This window comes from Drosophila santomea, chromosome 2R (genome assembly GCF_016746245.2).
Source record: "Drosophila santomea strain STO CAGO 1482 chromosome 2R, Prin_Dsan_1.1, whole genome shotgun sequence".
Lineage (NCBI taxonomy): Eukaryota > Metazoa > Arthropoda > Insecta > Diptera > Drosophilidae > Drosophila > Drosophila santomea.
Window position 1 is genome coordinate 6,380,871 of NC_053017.2, and position 18,226 is coordinate 6,399,096.

The window sequence follows — 18,226 nt, forward strand, 5'->3', positions numbered from 1 at the left end:
TCCCAGTCATTGGCTTCCACTGTAAATAAACGTAATTTGTAATGAAAATCATCGCGAAATACAGGCATCAAAAGTTGACTGTGGCGCTCCATTTGGGCCACGGCTTGTGGCATTGTTGGCATTCCCAGTTTCCAGTTCCCCCGTTGTTTCAGATACAGTTCTGCTTTACTTTTTTAATTTTTTTTGTCTTTTTGCATATGAAATATTTCATGATGGCACTTTAAAGCTTTGTGTATATAAGGTGTGCTCGGTTTGGCGACGGAAGGGCAATAAAAATTCCGCAATGGCGTTAGCTTTGCATACGTACAGCAAAAAGCCCCAACACTGTCGCACATTCCCAGTATTTTATTTAGTTTCTTTTACAATAAAATAAAACTAAAATCATAAAATATTTTTTTCACTATTTACGAGACTATTTATGCACCAGTCAAGATCTCTTTTCTCTGTTCCCGTAACTCCATGAAATAGTATTACTGCACGCGATTCCCCTGAAAGCCATTAACCCAAAACAAGCCCAAAAAAAAGCGTGGAGATACGGTAGCTGTATCTCTATACCTCCCTAAGCCGCAAAAGTTTTCGTCGGCGGGAGGGGGTGTGCGAAAATATTCTGGCCCCACAGTAATTAGAGTAATAAGTCGAGATGTATGACCCATCCGTGTGTTTTTGTGCACATATGTGGCTAGGTGGGGTTTTGGAATGTATCCTTCCATTTTATGCCGAATTCTAGCCCCGTTTTTTGCCTGGCTATTTCTTTATTTGATATCAGTTAAGTGAATATTTTCCCTTATATGATGCGTAAAATGAATTTAGTTATTTCTTTTGTTTCTTTACAGGTAATATCACATTTCAATTAAACCTCAAACCAGATTCTTCAGCACAATATTGCAAATCAAACAATAAAAAAAACCCTTCAAAGGGCCACGCATACATTTCGCAGAAGGGCCATAATGAATTTGCTCAATTAATAGGCAATCAGTAAGTGCCCCATCTTAACCCTTTGAAGCCATCGTGACCTCAAAATACACACACACTTGCACAAAGGCCCTCTTGTGGTCGGTGCTCCTTCATACAGAAAAGTTAAAATGCAAATACAATTTGCCACTTTAAATCTACATAAATTGAAGTGTGGAAGGGTTTAAGAAAAACAGAGGCAAATCGAGGCATTGGAGAGCCTCTTGAAACAGTTTACAATAAACCAGAGTAAAGGCTGGAGAAAAGCACTAGTTTCAAGGGTGTTTCGTGTGGAAAGAAAATCAATGAACAAGATAAACGCTCCCTAAAAATGAGTGCTATTACTCGGTTTCTGCGCAAAATGAAAGTGTGACTAGAGCAGAGGAGAAGTGTGTTAGCTAACAGAAAAACTGTGTGACTGAAAGGTAGATGTAAAGTAAAAAAAAGTAGATTAAAAATGGTTGCCTAACTGGAATTGGAGACTCTATGAAAGCCTATAACTAAAGGAGTTTGCAAAAGCAAATGTGATTGATTGCTTTGATTTTAACTTGTGCGGATGCAAACAAGGTCATCACAGTTAGTAGAGAAATTTAAAACATTCACCCATCTGAAATTAATCTGAGCATTGTATAATCCTCGATAAAAGTTATCTCGTTACCTGATTTACTACACATCATTTCATTTCGGGTACCCTTTAAACATTTTATTTTGCCAGCTGTTGGCTGACATTTCCATTCTGTCAACGGCAAAAAATTCTCTTTGTAATTACCCAGAAATCGTAGACAGAAGCAATCGCGTTCCATAATAAATTCAAAATTGACAGGGGCTCGATGAGACCGTAGCCTTCCCGAGTTACTCCCCTTTGTGGACTTTGTTTGACAAATGTCCTGACGCCAGACGAATTTCACGCATAAACAGGCTGTTTCCACTGCCACTTCCTTCACTTCCTCATCCTGTTCAGCCACTCAAGTTCTACGCCTCTCCAGCAGAACTTCCGGCAAAACACGGTGAGGGTTATTTTCCGGAACCCTTTTGGGTAATTGCAAAAACTATTAAGCCAAATTATGGGTTTTACTTTACGCCGGCGGCAACCCCTTTTTATTTTGCACTTGAGAATTAGAAGTGCCGTGAAAATCGAGAGCACGCCAAATTATTATATAGATTTGCCCCTCTCAATTCCCAAATATAATATTTGCAGATCCTGTGGAATGAGACTAAATAATACATGTTGTGCATGTGTGCGAAAAAGAGGTTAATATTTTGTTTGCCTGCCCACGTTCACACACTGAATAATCTGACTGGATCTAGAACCCCCGATAATTCCCATGGCGCTCTTTAAAAGGCCCATAAAACTGGAAAAAAAGAAGAAGGGAAAATCCAGGGGAAAAAAAGTACAAAATTTGTGGCGCCAATTGATGCACAACAACAGGAGTCATAAAAGAAAAAACTGCAACCATTTACCCCAAACACACTCAAACGCGGAAATGTGGGTGGCGAAAAAATGAAAAGTCATTTTCACATATTTGTGGAGCTAACGAAACATTTTTCACTTTCGGCTAGTTCGGTTTGGTTTTTGTGCACTATGGATGCTACTTTTTTCCCGTAAAGCTCATCAGCTGATAAATAATTTAAGCTACCGTATTTAAGAGGAATTATTGGCTGCAAAATATTCAACGGGGCAGCTAGAGGAAAAAAGGTGAATGATTGTTGCGACAATGGGTTTGAATTCGACCAAATTGCAATTTAAATGCAATTCTATATAATTTGATTGCAATGAAATTGTACTTATTTCGACGCAGAGAAATTTCCAACAGTGGAGTTTTTCCAACAGTAGCCAAATTGAACAGTTGAACAGTTTTTTCTGCAGTAAATTTACAACCCGAGAATATATTTTTGGATACAAAAATTATGTTTTTTGCAAGATTTAATTTTTGAAAATGTTATTAAAGTATCACAAGTTTTCGTATCATTATGTTTCTCTATCTCTCCCCTTTGATGCGTTACTTAGCCGCGCGGAAGGAAATAATTTTCATTAGACTTGGTCATAAATTAAAATATAACTTTTTGCTACTGCAAATCTAGCGAAATCTTCACATCAGCGCCTCTAAAGTATTTCCGAATTGAAATTCCCTAAATGCGTGTGCGCGCATGTACTTTTTCCAAATGCCATCCAAAGGGTCACTGAAATTTTAATAACTCAATTACGCACACATTTGAATTCATTAGCGCAAAGCACCCGAAAGGGGGAAAATCAGCAGGGATAGGAAGGATGTTAAGGGTAGCCAGGAGGCAGTAACAAATATATACAATCAAATGTATATAAATCACATTTAGCGCTGAAATGGCGTTGAGAACCGGGGGTTCCTTTTTATTTCCTATTCTTAAAAAGACCACAGGGGTGCATACAAAAATTCATATACAGAATTCGGAAAATTATTACCTCTGCCAGAAGAAAAAGAAAAACTAATAACCATGTACGGATTTAATAATAAATCAAGCACGCGCGAGAGAGAGAGAGTGAGGACTCTATGTGGAACAGGAAGCGGAAGGAGGGACTCATGGCACATTCTAAATCCGCATTTCAAATAGACAAATGAAAGTACGAACAGTAGCCTGCATATAACAATGGCCATTAGCCGGAATTATTCCTCGCACTCCCAAATTCGGACATTTATCATGTGTATTGCACAATGCTTTCCAAACTGGCAGTTACATATGTCCCATTGTGGTGCTCTGCGCATTTCATTCATGGGAGCTCCTGATCTACCGAAAAACCCCAGACAATGATCTCGAATCGAATGCGATGTTTTTTTAGGCCAGTTTTCGAATTCAGGTAGCAGTTTCTAGTATAATCCTCTTCTTCTTCGAGTTTCGAAGTGGAGATTTTCTACCCTCTGATCCTCTCGTTAGGAGGGATTAGCAAACTCAGCTTGACTGCTATTATTGTTATTTTTTGCATTCACTGTTCAATGAATCGAAATTGGGTTGTTCCAGGCGATAATTGACAGCTCAATTGGCAGGGTGGTTCGGCCTTATGAGGTCACTTAGAGGTCACTCGAGGGCTTATCGCTGCCCATGGAGAGGTAGAAGGTGCAGGAATGGGCCTGGTTCCAAAATATTAAATGGAAATATTATAAATATGTTCATTTTGCGATGAACACATGGTATGCGCAATGATTGCTTTCAATTCCATAGATTTGGCAATACGTATAAAACAATAACAATACAACAACAATATAAATAAGACAAACAACTTACTACTACCAAAAAATCGAAAACAAAAATGGTGTTTTAAATGTATGTTCTTATATAAATATATATTGACTTGAAGTATTTTTATCACTTCCATTCTTATTGGTCACATAACTTCATGTTCCTGATTAATTTTAGTTTCGTAATTAATCGCTCAGTCATGCCTCACACACATCTTTGTCATACTTCGAGCACAATAAACTTACACACAAATAGTGCTGCAATTGAGTAGTAAGCCAAAAGCACAATAATCCGTATTTATGTAACTAATCTCATTAACACTTGAGTTCATTTTCTATCTATTGTGAGCTTATTCTAATGAAGCCTTTGATCAAATTTTCAACTTTTCAACGAATAACAAAAGAGGACGCCGCGAAAATGTTCAAATTTTGAGCTACTTCGTGCTACTGCCATTTAACCATTTAAAGTCATTAACTGTCATTGTGGAAACTTAAATGAAACTGAAACTGAGCACAATGCTGGCTCAGACAAACATTAGCTAAAATGCAATTTTCACAGCGCAGAGTGAGCAAAGAAGGCAGATTGTTTCAAAGTTGGATGCAGACAGCACCTGTTTGCATTTTCCCCTATTTTTTTATACGTTCCACTACGCTGACACTTTTCCTGCCATTTGGCCTCAGGTAACGGAGAAGAAGAAAACTTTTTCCCTGCCTTTGTTGTGGCTGTTAAATCCAACCCGTAAGTAGCCCAAAAACCCCCGATCTAATCCGGACAAGAAACCCTGAGGCCCTCTTGACGTCTCAATTTCCAAATGACCAAGCTAATCACAAAAGGCTGAATGAATGGATTTCCCATCCTTTTTTGTTTCGTTCGTTTTCCGCTTTTCCCTGATGACATAATTCGGAGCGCTCGAATTTCTGCCGCCTGACTTTACACACTCTGACATAATTAGGGTGAACTACCCCCTGCCTCTGGCCATTCAAATCCCCTATTCGTGAACCCTCTTAAAATGGCAGAGACACACCCCTGAACACTTGTGTGCGCAGCTGGCTGTCTTCATTTAAAAATCAAATGCCATGCCCTGCAATTGTTTAATGAAAACTCCATTTGTATAGTGTTTAATTTAAAATTATGCAAATTCTCTAAAGCATTTCTATGCACCCGACGAAATAATAAGGAGAATCATGCAGGAACAACGAAATTCAGCGTGAAGTGGCAATGGCTTAGCTGGGTTTTGTTAATAAAAAAGATATGTCTGCCTTTCATGAAACAACGTATCTGAATAACATTGAAGATGAAATCTGCATGTCCTTAAACTGATCAAAATAATCTATTTCTCCTTCGTTTTTGCAGAGTCTTTTACGTTAGTGGTCGAATAAGGTATCGCATTATCCGACAAGACTTGCCCTCACCTCAACCGCAATAAAGTTGGGGTATTCCCCAGGAAGAACTGACATTTATTACGGCTCCATTTCCCTCTTGAAAAGAGTCCTGCCCTGCATAGAAATGCAAGTCGGTAAAGTCCTGGAAAATCCACAAGGATTTGCTCGGTGATAGCTGAAAGCTTTTTCCCATTCCCCACATAGAGGTTCGGATTTCCCTTTCGGGGATTTTCCACTCGTAGTTGATTGTTGTCAAAGGTCATGAAATATGCAAACCATATACCAGCACATTGTTTGTTTCCGATCCGATACGATTAGCTAATCGAAGCGATAAACTCTGTATAAAAATCACGGCTGACCTGCTTTCCATTTTTAATGGCATCGTAGGTCCCTGGCTATTAGTAGATTAACAATTCGCAGGCTTTAAGTCGAATTGCAAGTGCTGACTTTTCAATTGTCTGATGTTTCGGCTAATGGAAGTTAGCTACAGTTAAATGCTAATCACCAAATTGCCATTTGATTGATAAACTGGCAGACACCCACTCTTAATCGAAAGGACAAGCCACAAAAACCCGAATCGGAAGCGTTTCCATAGCCCCGACCTCAACTCCGAGCAGAAACCATAATTAAATATTGCTTCCCCGTCTGGTTGCAAAGTCCAAACTGGTTTGGGCAATAATTACTGAAACTTGGCACGAAGCCACACCAAAATTGCGATTTGCAAGGATGAGGAGCCGAGAACAGTGGACTGCAGTGACCGTGTGCACTTCAAAAAATAATGCAAATGTTTGAAATTAATCGTAAATGTTTATAAAATAAGATTTATGTTCATGAAGCGCATAAGAGTAAGAATAGGATATAAGGATAGGGGTTTTTGAACCCTATCCCGAATTATCTCAATAGCTCAATGCTCTGGAAATGGCGTAGATTTTTTTTAAGTGCCTCACCGACATTGACAGGGATAGCTCATCATCATTAACACCCGTCCTGGAAATTCTCGTCGTCGATTGAGATGGGATGTAGACTTCGCCATTCTGCTGGTCGGCGGTCGGAGAATTGTTGCTGTGCCAGCATAATAATAAGGCGACCAGGGGAATCGATGACAACGTAAATCAATGCTCTAGCTGTAAGCGAAGGCGACTCGAAACAATCATTAATTAATGTCAATCGAATCGAATTGAAGCGAGCCCAAATGAAATTTGGCGACAAACGTTTTCCGCCCGAAATCAACGTAAATGAGCAGGACTATGGAGCAGTTTCGGGACCGGGAATCTGCGGGTTCTGCCAGGTATGAGTTTGCCAGCAATCCCTTGTATTCGGTTGAAATATGTAATTCGGATTGCTTCACAACTGCCAGCAACATTTCATTTTCCCATCGCAAACGTGTTCGCCGTGCTGGCAATGGAAATCTCCAGTAAGTTCTGGGAATCGGAAACGGAAACGGGCTGGAAGACATGACAACAAGTTTTTGGCAGAGCGAACATCAACAAATGTCCTGCAATTAATTATCTTCTAAATGTCTGCACAGACGAGTTGAATATTAAATGGTAGAATCTGGGGCAAGTTTACATAAAAAGGAATTTGTAAAAGTGCCGGAACAGTCATTTTTTTGTCTGATTAAAAATGCAGTGTTTTCGGATGCTTCAATGAAAACCACTTTTAGCTTACTAAACCGCTGGTTGAATCCTTAATACATATTTAAATTATTCATTTTCCTCAGAAATTAAAAAAAGAAAACATTTAATATTGACGTCCCCTTTTTTATCTTTTTCAATGCGTTTTAAAGAACTGCCTTTAGATTGGCGTCGCATATGCAGTAATACTTACACATTCAAAGATAGCATAATAACCGCATGAACAACTCGTGCAGCCGATATTAAAATGCATTTTTAATGCACTTTTGCACTTTGTGGTTGCCACTACCCCAGAAAGCTGCAAGTTGACTTTGCTTTAATTAAAAAAAAGTGGTAAACAGCAAAGGAAGCGAGCGAAAAGGTTTTGTAAGTGCAAACAACAGGCATACGCACTGTAAGCCGCCTGACGAAATACTCACAGCCATTTATCAGGCTGTTGAATGCTCAATGTTCAATACTCGCCGGTGCTGTCAGCGAAAGCAACAGCATAATTGCAATTTAATGCACTTTTATTGGCATTCAATGGGCTGTGAACGGAGGATGCATCAACGTCATTAATTAAAAACACTGCCTCGCAGGCGGTGTTAAAAAAATAAACTTTATTTCCTGCTAGTTATCTCTCAACTGCTAGCCTGCCGCTCAGCTAAAACAGGAAACTTGTGTATGCAGTTGGTAAATGGCCTTGAGCCATGTCAAGCAAAATCATACAATTTATTAAAACGGCGAAGCTTTTAATTAGAGAGCTACCTGGCAAATCCTGTGTGCCTATCCCTACGCCAACCCCCCTGCATTAAAAAGTTATTCCATCATAATAAATCTTTGGCTTGCGCTGGGTTTGCATAATTAGCCAGCAACTCGGACAACTTAAACTCCCACCTCTGCAGACGTTTCCCGGGCCATGTCATAATTATGCAAACAGTGTGAAACTGAAGCTGTAGGAGAAAAAGTTAACTAAACAAACCTTGCCTCATTCTGCTCAGGCTTTTGCTGCTGTAGCTGCTGTAGCTGCTGTTGTTGCTGTTGATATCCCCGGCTCAACTTTCACAACATAATTCGTTATTTATGACTTCAATTATGTTTGCCTGTGGCCACACACAAAAAACCCAAAGGTTAAATGGGCGCAGCGAGGCAAAACTTAACCCCTGCTCAAGGCATCACACTCTAACCCCCTGTTGGCCCCTGGGCATCCTACACATTTGTCGCCACCTCAGTCTTTTGGCGAATGAGTGACCCCCAGGAGAAAAAGCAAACGGCAGGAAGATAGCATTTTAATTACCGCTCAACGAAAGGTTCTACCTCCTTGAATATTCTTGTGATAAATTATTTCAGAACTTTGGTAGAAAGCCGAATCTTGGCTTGGTCAAAATATTTCATTACAACTCAATTATTTATATCGTTAAATTAATATAAATACTATGAAGCAAAACAAAATCGTTTCAGAAACAAAAGCTTTAGTTCATTTGCAAACGCTGTGGAATGTGTGTATGGGAGTTTTATTTGGTTAGATAATGTCAACACAGCTTATGAAATATGAATGCCTGTGGCAAAAAAATCATACCGCTGCTCCAGCCAGTCTGTCAAAGCGCATTAATAACAAATGGGCTCCGCATTAAAAATATATGGTATTTTTTTATTACAATATTTTCACAGTTAATATGGAAATATTATTAATAAACTTTAATAACCAGAAGATGCCCTTTTCTGCGCGTCTGTCATTTAAAATGTATATGGTCGGCGCAGATAAATGGATTTATTAAATGATTTCCCGGGCCGAAAATAACACGATTGTGAAAATTAAAGGCAGGTATATCGTTAGTAAGGTGGCGTGTCATACTAATACATGGGAGCCACAGTGGCTAGCCTTGGATGAAGACAAGCCACGTCTTCCAACGCCGACTGCATTGCCAGTGCAACTTGGACAACTCTCAGCCTTGGAGCTCGATTTTGTTGGTCTGGAAAAACATGTTTCCCACTTAGCGCTGGCACATTTGCATGTGAATGAAAAGCGAGTCATGGACGCCGACGAATGTTGCATTCAGCTGGTGTTGTTGATTTTGTATTTTGTGAAAAGCGCTTAGTTGCCAAACTGTTTTCAAAGTCTCTTCAAGTGGGCAAACACAAATGCACACAGGGCAATTAAATTAAAGACAAAAGGTAAACAGAAGGCAAGGCAAAAAGTTGATCTTGCCAAAGTTCGGGCAAAGTTTAGTTTAGCTGGAAATTCAGCACTCTGCTCTTGTCAGCATATTATTTTATGCTTTAATTAGCAAAGCATTTCAAACGTGCAAAAAATTCTATTTCGACAATTTCGGGTCAGCTCACACAGAATGAGTCATAGAGTCAAAAACATACCTTATCGCCATATCCGTTCAGCAGATCAGTGCGAAAATCAAACAGAAAGCAGAAACACTTCAACTCTGAAAACTTTAAGCTGAAAGTGGGTTCAAAGACACACATGGATGGCCCAGCCAACCGTTAAAACATAACTGTCAAGCTGTTACTCATGAGCAAGCAATTTCTTTTATGCTTTTGCGCAAATGAATAAAAACAAATTGCGAATATAAATAATAACATATTTAGCATACAAATTAGTTTTGCATATTAATTATGCAATTTAACTGGGGCGCGCATATGGAATTCCACGGCGCGAAGAAAAGGTCGAACTTAACACAAAAACTGTCGCATTTAATTTGACCCGTTAATTGTGTGGGCAATCAGGCGTTGGGCGGGAAAGGTTGCGCAATGTTTTAACTCGGATTGATGGATTTGAACTTGTAAAGTGTAGCACAAAAAAGTGTTTAAATAACACACGGTTTTTGTACTGAGTGTAAATTCCAGAGGGTTAATTACAATCTAGTCAATCAAAAATTGTCAATAATTTTATGTGTATTTTAATAAGGCCAAGTTGAAATATAATAATGGCTCTTATTTACTCACACTTATCAATAAGACATTCCTTTTAAATACAACATTTTTGATAACTATTTATTTAAATTTATTTTGTCTTGTTCGTATTGGCTTACTACTAAACTCGCATCAAGTTTACCAAATTGTCTTTAAATTCCCCAACATTAAACAAGCCCCATCAACAAACAGCCATAATAGGCTGGCACTCCCCTAAGGATATATCAACACCAATGGAAATCAATATTCCCCATCCACGTATATGCGTACTCCTTCACGACACAACACAATTGACAACAAGAATAATTAATTGATTTCGCTTGCCAGTAACATAAAATTAATGTCAGTTTCGTTAACATTTACAAGAAGAGCTATTCCATTTTTTGGGAGCGAGGGCTGGCATTCTCTGATTTCCAGCCATTTGTCAAATTTTGCATTTAGCACTTTACTCTCTTTCTCCCCCTAAGAAAGGCTCATAAATTATAAGGCCAAAACCACAGATCAATTTATTTTGCTGCCCGAGACAGGTCGCCATTCCTTAACATCCTGTGAAAATGTCGGCGAAAAAGGAAAAACAATTAAAACCCACTCGCAGACACTTTTTATGAACACCGGCGACGTCTGGCCTCCATATATATGTACGAGTATATATGTATGTATATAGAACTTCGTTGACTTTATCTACCTTTGGCCCGGGTGCTGATTTCGGTGTTGTTTCTGATTTGGCTGAGCGAAATTTCAGTCTGTCTGCATAATTTCTCTGTGGTTTGATAAATGTCTCGCAAATCGCCGGCGACACTTGGCGTCCTTCCAGCATTTATCCCTAAAAAAAAAGTAGGCAGCAACAATTGCGAGACAGTTTTTTTTGCATATATATTAATAACTGTCATTCGGGTGGGACTATGTCATTTTCCCATCCTCCACAAGCACTCACACAATTTCTATGATATTTTGTCCTTAAGTTAAGCAATTCATATGTCTCTTAGGGTTCTCCTTCCTTGGTTTTCCGTATCCGCCAGCACTTTTTTTCTTTGGCTAGGATGAGGTGTGGTTGCAACTTTTGGCGCGTGTATATGAAAATTATGTTAATTTATACTCCGCTTCGCTGCGGATCCTGCTGTTTCCCTCGTTCTCTGGAAGGTTTGATGGCTGCTTCCCCTTGGGCCGTCTGTTTGGGCTAACATAATGTTCTAGGGGGTGTCTGCGGGGAATGCCCGACTTCTGGTTCGCTTTGACCAAGTTGAGATTGCTTTTTGGAAAAACCGTAACTTAAAATCGAAATTCTAGTAAAATATTTGATTAAAACAGATATTACAATTTCTTCAGGTTTTTAAGAGCAGAGATGGGTGATTATAAATTCAAATAATTCACATACTTTGGTGGTACTGGGTAATACAATATTTTCAACATCGTCCTAAGCCACCAACCATGTCTGTTGCTTGCGTGTGCGTTTTTCTGCATTAAATTAGGCAGCCTTCGTCTGGTCTGGAATATGTTATTTCGGTCTTCTCCAGTTTGGCAGACGCTGTCATCGTCACAATTTGTATAAGCTTCTTAAAGGGTTAAGGCCAGAAAGCGAGTTGCACAAGCAGGCGGCCGCATATTAATTTCGCCGGTAACATGTTGCACAACGATGGGGAATAATATAAATTGCTAACTGCAACTTTGAACTAGTATTGTTGAATTTATGAGAAATATAGACCGCAATATATATCACATGTCTAGTGCCGAGTTCAGCACTCCTTTCTCTTTGTCGGCTTAATCGTACGTGTAGAATATATTGTACAATAATCCTGGACTTAGCATAAGTTTCCAGCTAGATAACTGGACAAACTTCTTCAGTCCGCACATGCACTTCTGTTCGGGGCATTAATTATGATAATATTTCTTTGACTTTAATAAGCAATTGGTATTCAGGGGACGCACGAATATGCAAGCAGTACTCCCTGTCTTGCCAACGCCACTTAACTTCATTGTCCCATAATTACAATAAGACGCTCACAAGCTCACAAGCTCACAAGCTCATCGAAAAGTGGAGTGCCAAACGCAAGATGCAAATGGTAGAGGACCACAGACCTCATTGTCTCCTCCACATTAATTAACTGACAGATGTGGATGTCTGCTGGGGCAGTTGTCTTACTTTGTTGTCTCTGTGGCACGGCTCAGATAAATCTGTAGCGTTTAAATGCCCGAACGTCTATAATTGCGAAAACAAATGTGGAATGTTTGCATTGTAAAGGGGATATTAAGCTGGAGCATGAATAATGCAATTGGTGTGCTGATGACTTGAAAGTTAAATAAAATTTAACAGCATAATGATTTACTGCTCCATATATGCAACAAGTTCAGTGATTGAATGGCAAAGCGACTTGAAATACAAATATGTAATGGATCATATGTGATTTGTAATGTAATTTCCCAAACAACTCGAAATAATTAATATTGCATACTTGAATACATTTATAATAATAAAGCTTATAGCTTATAGCCCTCACTCGTAGAGCAAAAGCGTATTCTGGATTGCATAAAAAGTATGAAGTAAAACAGGCAGAAGGAAGCGTTGCCGACCACTCAAAGTGTACATATTCTTGATCAGGATCAATAGCAGAGTCCGTAGAGATCTCAGGAGCTAAAAAAGCTAGAATGGTGACACAAGAATTGCAGATTTCAGAGACATTGACGAAGTGCAAGTTTGTTTCCTTATGGTCTTTCGCCCACTTTAACGCCCAAAACTGTCTTGCCCTCACTTTTAAAAAATGTTTTGGAATTTTTTCATTTTATTATTTGTCCCACCAATTTATATCCGAATGCCAAAATGAATATTAAACTTCCAGTAACGGGTATCTGATAGTTGAAAGATTCGACACTAGCGTTCACTCTTGTTAGTAGGTAATATATTATTTAGGTAGAAGTCTTGAATATGTTTCCTAACTTTGAAGCCCTGACAAGCCTGTCACTTTTATATCTAAATATGCTGCTTGGATACTTGCTGCTGCTGAAAATTCCTTTGATTTTGCCTAACAATATTACCACGAGTAATATAAACCATTATCGCGAGCCAACCTATAGTCATCTCAGTTCGTATCTGGTATCCTTGCGGACTCGCAAATATATTCACTCTCCTGGAGATAATCACTTCTGCACCGGAGTTATCCTTACCAATCGCCATGTGCTTACTTCAGCACACTGCATTACGGAGTGGGTATATCATACATATCTAATTCGTTACTAATTTTCGAATATTTAATTAGTAAAAACGGAGTGATGATGAGCCCCAAACGAATTGTGGTGGCTCTTTGCGCGGCTCTTTTTAGGACCCCAGAGTCAGAGGAATTTGTTGTAGATATTCATAACATGCTTATCCATCCGTACTACCATAGGAACCAGCACAATGATATAGCTATAATAAAGCTGAAGAGGTATGTGAAATTGGACGGCCATCACTTGGCTCCAGTTTTGCTTGGCAACTCCTCGCTGGAAGTGGGGAATGATTGCAAGACCATTGGTGGAAACTTCGGCGTACTAGTGGGTACTTTTCAAATACTCAAAGCGTTACATACAATACAAAAACCCTACCCCTTAGAGGCAAAGATTTGGATCATTTCCTAGCATGTTGCTTGTGAATGTCGAACTGCGGCCATTCGACGATTGTCTGAAGGCGAAGAAGAGTCTAATGGATGCTAGACCAGAAAACGAGGACCTAATATGTGTAAAGTCCATGGATCATCAGATATGTACCACAGATTTCGGTGGTCCACTATTTTGCGATGGTCAGCTGTATGGGATAGCTCTGGGCTCCATTAATTGCTCCAGTCCAGATCCAGTGTTCTTCAGTGACGTATCGTTCTACAACAGCTGGGTGACCAAAATGATATCGGAGGGAGTGGACCAAAGCCCATTTATCGCAGCGAGGTTTTCCCTTTATTCCTACATCATTTTATTGCTTAACCTTATCTGAAATCAGGACAGGGAAATATAACTCTCTCTAGAGAAAGGAAAATTTGACCGGCCCCTGCTATGCATGGAAAATTGGGGAAAGCCCTAGGAAACTTTCGCCTGTATTGCACCTGTGTGCCACGTGTGGCACGTTCACTTTCCCCCCAAATAAACCTCTCTGACTTTCCTTTCTTTCTCAACACTTTTGCATTAATCAAGAAGCAAAGGAAACTGCCGAAAAACTTAATAAATTTGTACATAAAACATGATTGATAAAGGCCATAAATAATCCCAATAATAAATAGAAAATTGGTCAAGAAAAAAGTAAAAGGCCGCGACACGGCAATTTGATGTAACAACCAATCATTATTAATAGCCACGAAACGCCGGAAAAAACCGACCCGTTAAGGTAACAAGAAATTGCACACACACGCGATAATATTGGCCGAAAAAAGGAAAAGCCAGAAGTTAACAATAACATGTCTGCACTGAACTCTTGTTGCTTAACTCCCATTGACTTTGAGTTCAAGACTCGCCGTCAGTCGTCGGATGGAAAGCCAGCCATAAATCGGTAATAATTATATTTTTTGTTGCTCTGAATTGCCCGAATGCAGGTAGCTGGGTATCACAAAAGCTGATAAATCGATGCTGATAAATTGAAAATTACCAGCCAAGCGATATATAATGGTCTGGTTGATAAGCTCACAGAGTGCACACACAATTATATACGTACTCTTGCATACAGCATTTGATTTTCCTTTTATACTGCTGAAATTGCATACCAATTTGTGGTGGCCAGCAGCCCAGACTTGAGTGCCTGATTTGCCTTTTTTCATTCGCCTGGAAAGCCAACTAGATGTTGAACCTAGCAGTGTGATAAAGGAAAGACAGACGAAGGTGTTATAATTAACAAAGAACAATAATTAGGGGTGTTGATAGTTAAACCAGTAAATGAATTAAAGCCTAATATTTATTAAAAAATCGAATATTGTGCTTGTGATTTATAATATAGTATATAATATATATAATAATATAATATAGAATTCAAATTTTAAAGGAATTCCACATGGCTTAGGTAAAGTAAGCCGATGAAAATAAACTGAGAAATATCATAAATGGTATACTTCATTCCACTGTACGCAGGAAAACCTTCAAAAACACCCAACTAAAACTGTAGTTGAAAAATCAAAGTACCCGAACACAAAATTCAAGTAAAAATCACGTTCCAAGCAAAAGACGCTAACGTGGCCGAAATATAGGAAACAAAAGCCACAACAGGGAGACGATGCATCGATATGGACTCACAGACCGAAGTTTGATTTTTATTGGGAAGAGTGAGGGCATTAAATTAAATCTATTTGTACAATTTATAGAGGGGAAAAGTGAAGTGAAGTGATTTCTATGGCCACACACATGTGTGTGTTGCAAAACCATACAAAAAAAATCACTTAAAGTTGGGCCAACGTTTCCGCTGAGGCCAGACCACTGAACTGGACAAACGTTCCTGTGAAAACTGCAGACATGGCATCAAATAAAACATGGGGACCAACGGAGGAGGAGAATACAGTCGGGATCTGTAAATCCAACCCAGAGGACGACGATGGTCCGCTGAAATTTTCGCCTGCGAAAAAAGCTAAATAAATAAATATCACCAGCAGGGGGAGTGGATAATAAATAGATTTGTGCTGTGAATAAACTCATGGATACGTAGCATATGTCGGCGATAGAGGGGAAAGCGTGAAAAGTGTACTCAATGAAAATAGCCATCAGCAATGTGCTTGTCTTGTAAATATGTCTTCTTAACAAAGATACAATTATGCAACTTTCAATAAATGGAATAAAAAGCTTGAGGACAGAACGTTTTGGTCTCGCCAATTAAGTGTATTTTTCGAAATAAAATTCTCCATTTGTATACAATTGGTTTTTTATCACGCGCTCATCTCTATTCGATGCAACGTCTCGAGTTCTGGCGTTTGTTTTCATAGCTGTGAATGTGACATTGTCCAACTTCCACTTCCACGTTTCCCCCACATTTTGCAGTTTTTTCGAAACTCGAGCCACAGTTTGTTGCAATCCCCGTTTTTATTTGTGGGAGAAAGTGTGAAACCGATTTTGCTGACTCTGGACTCTGGAAATTCAAGCTGCAGCAAAACTTCTCGGCGGCATTTCAGGCAGCCCTTTTGAGAACCCTAAGTGGTTTTATAGGGTCTACGAATTCCAGTGTGAAAAAACATAAAACTGAAACAAAAAGAGCGCTGGAGTCTCATAAAAATATCACAGGCAGCAAAAAGGAGTCTGCAAGCGAAGCAGACACAAAATTCACTCACAACTCAATTGTCAAAAGTTAAACGACAACTCATGGGGCGGTCGAGAAGTTTTGAATTACATGGCCAGCTGGCTGACCCCATTTTTAAAGTCGAATGCAAATGCTGTTGATTTTCCGCACGTTTCCGGCTGACCAAACAAAACTTCACTCAAGCAGCCAGCCAGCCAGCCAGCCAGCCAGCCAGCCAGCCAGTCAGTCAATCCGTCATCCAAAAGCCAAAATGGGCAACGGGATCGAGCGGAGAAATCAATTCATTTTTGGCCAGCTGCAGTATTGAGGTTCCCCTCACAGCTTCTCCTTTTTTCACCTCATGTTCCCATCAGCTTCAAGCCTGCAGCTGTTTGCGATGCCCCACCTCTCATATTTCTGCCACAATTTGAAATTTTGCTGCTTTGATTTACGGAAATTAGTCGGAGATTTCAGAAATCGTAGCCTGGCGATACACGAAGGCATTCATACCAAGAACTCCTAAGAATATCAACATTTTGTGCGATTAATTACGCCTAATAAAACATTATAAAGACATTTCGATACCTATTTCATTTAGAAAATTTTCTTTTGTTTAAAATTCATCGTTGAAAGAAATGCTCAACCTAAAACCATATAAACCATAAATCATCTTTTTAAATTAGGCTTTTATAGTATTTCTTTGTCATCCTAGCTAGAATTAGTCATAAGCCGCTTATATGTATGCTGTTCTGAAACCCAAAACCCAAGCAGGCAATCTAACTAAAATTAAAACCAAATCATTTAGCAGAATCTGGATAATCCCGAGTTAAAATTGCATTAGAAACTAGGCTCCACCGACATATTTGCACCGCCTAACCGACAAGGCCAAAGTCGAGCAAACAAACAGCCAGGCAAACAAACAAGGCAAAGAGCTTCACTTTTGCTCGAACGTTTAATGCTCGACTTAGAAAATTACTCAAATGTCTTAATTGGCAAATGGGAAATGCTTAAAAAGAATGGCAAGCAACTGCAGTTGGGAGAACTTTGCGCCAAACTTTTTCAACTGCGGCAATGGGAGTGCGAAAACATTTCCTAACAAAACCGAGAAAAAAGAACGAACGAATAACTTAATTGAAACTTAATGAGAAAATGCAGCCGCATTGTTTGCAATGGCAAATAGAAAAACGAACTGAGGTCTCTGAGTATGCGATGCGTATCTTAAAGATGCAAACGTGCAGGTGTCTCCCGCTAAATGCTACAGTCATTTGCCTGATTGCCGAGACATTAGGACAGCGTGTCGAGTGTTGCATGGAACGTGCCGTTTTTTGTTGCCCCTCTGGCGAAAGACAATACCTCGGAAAATGCGATACCGAATACCCAGATACCAGATACAAGGGACAAGATACTTAAGTGAATTGCACAACAGCCACAACATAATCGCCTCTTTTGTTTGCACTTATCTTTCAGATGCACTCACCTGGGCCCAGGTGAACGTGGAACCCAACACAGCGCTCCTCAACGAAGGCGATCGCACTGAGCTGCTCTGCCGCTATGGCAGATCCATCAACTACTGCCGCATCGAGATTCCCGGCGAGCAGAAGGTCCTCAACCTGTCGCCGGAGTGGAGCAAGACCCCCGGATTCACGTACTTCGGAGCGGGTCTTACGGCCGGACAGTGCGGTGTCAGCATCGAGAGGGTCAAGGCCAGCAACAATGGCCAGGTCAAGTGCAGTCTGGGCGTCGAGGGAGAGGAGCTGTCGGGCATCATAGACCTGGTCGTGGCATGTAAGTAGTCGGAAACGAAATCACTTGCATTTCTTTTCCATTTTTATACATTTTCGTAAGCTAGATTCCCATTGAAATCCATGCAAAATGGAACAAAAGCGTAGCCTTTCAAAATGTTAACATTATTGTCATCTACTCACCTTTCA

At 39.7% G+C, this 18,226-nt stretch overlaps 2 protein-coding genes and 1 long non-coding RNA gene across 8 annotated transcripts in view; all 3 read left to right on the forward strand.

Annotated features, from left to right (window-relative positions):
- LOC120444358 (fasciclin-3) overlaps window positions 1–18,226 on the forward strand; it is a 72,765-nt gene that overhangs the window by 45,098 nt on the left and 9,441 nt on the right. For all 5 annotated transcript variants that reach the window (XM_039623944.2, XM_039623947.1, XM_039623945.1 and 2 more), the window contains exon 2: window positions 17,763–18,080. In XM_039623944.2, coding sequence (XP_039479878.1) covers window positions 17,763–18,080 — 318 coding nt within the window. The remainder of the gene's footprint in view (window positions 1–17,762; window positions 18,081–18,226) is intronic.
- Window positions 12,406–14,959, forward strand: LOC120444359 (kallikrein-14). 2 transcript variants are annotated; one of them, XM_039623949.1, is made up of 3 exons: window positions 12,406–13,282; window positions 13,336–13,613; window positions 13,668–13,829. In XM_039623949.1, the coding sequence occupies exons 1-3, from the start codon at window positions 13,005–13,007 to the stop codon at window positions 13,691–13,693; spliced, it is 582 nt and encodes a 193-aa protein (XP_039479883.1). In that variant the 5' UTR covers window positions 12,406–13,004; the 3' UTR covers window positions 13,694–13,829. The 2 variants fall into 2 exon arrangements, with proteins under 2 accessions (XP_039479883.1, XP_039479882.1); XM_039623948.2 differs by having other exon boundaries at window positions 12,412–13,282; window positions 13,336–13,609; window positions 13,668–14,959.
- On the forward strand, window positions 15,165–15,878 carry LOC120444362. The gene is made up of 2 exons (XR_005615661.1): window positions 15,165–15,333; window positions 15,394–15,878. It is a non-coding gene; the product is annotated as an uncharacterized LOC120444362 (long non-coding RNA).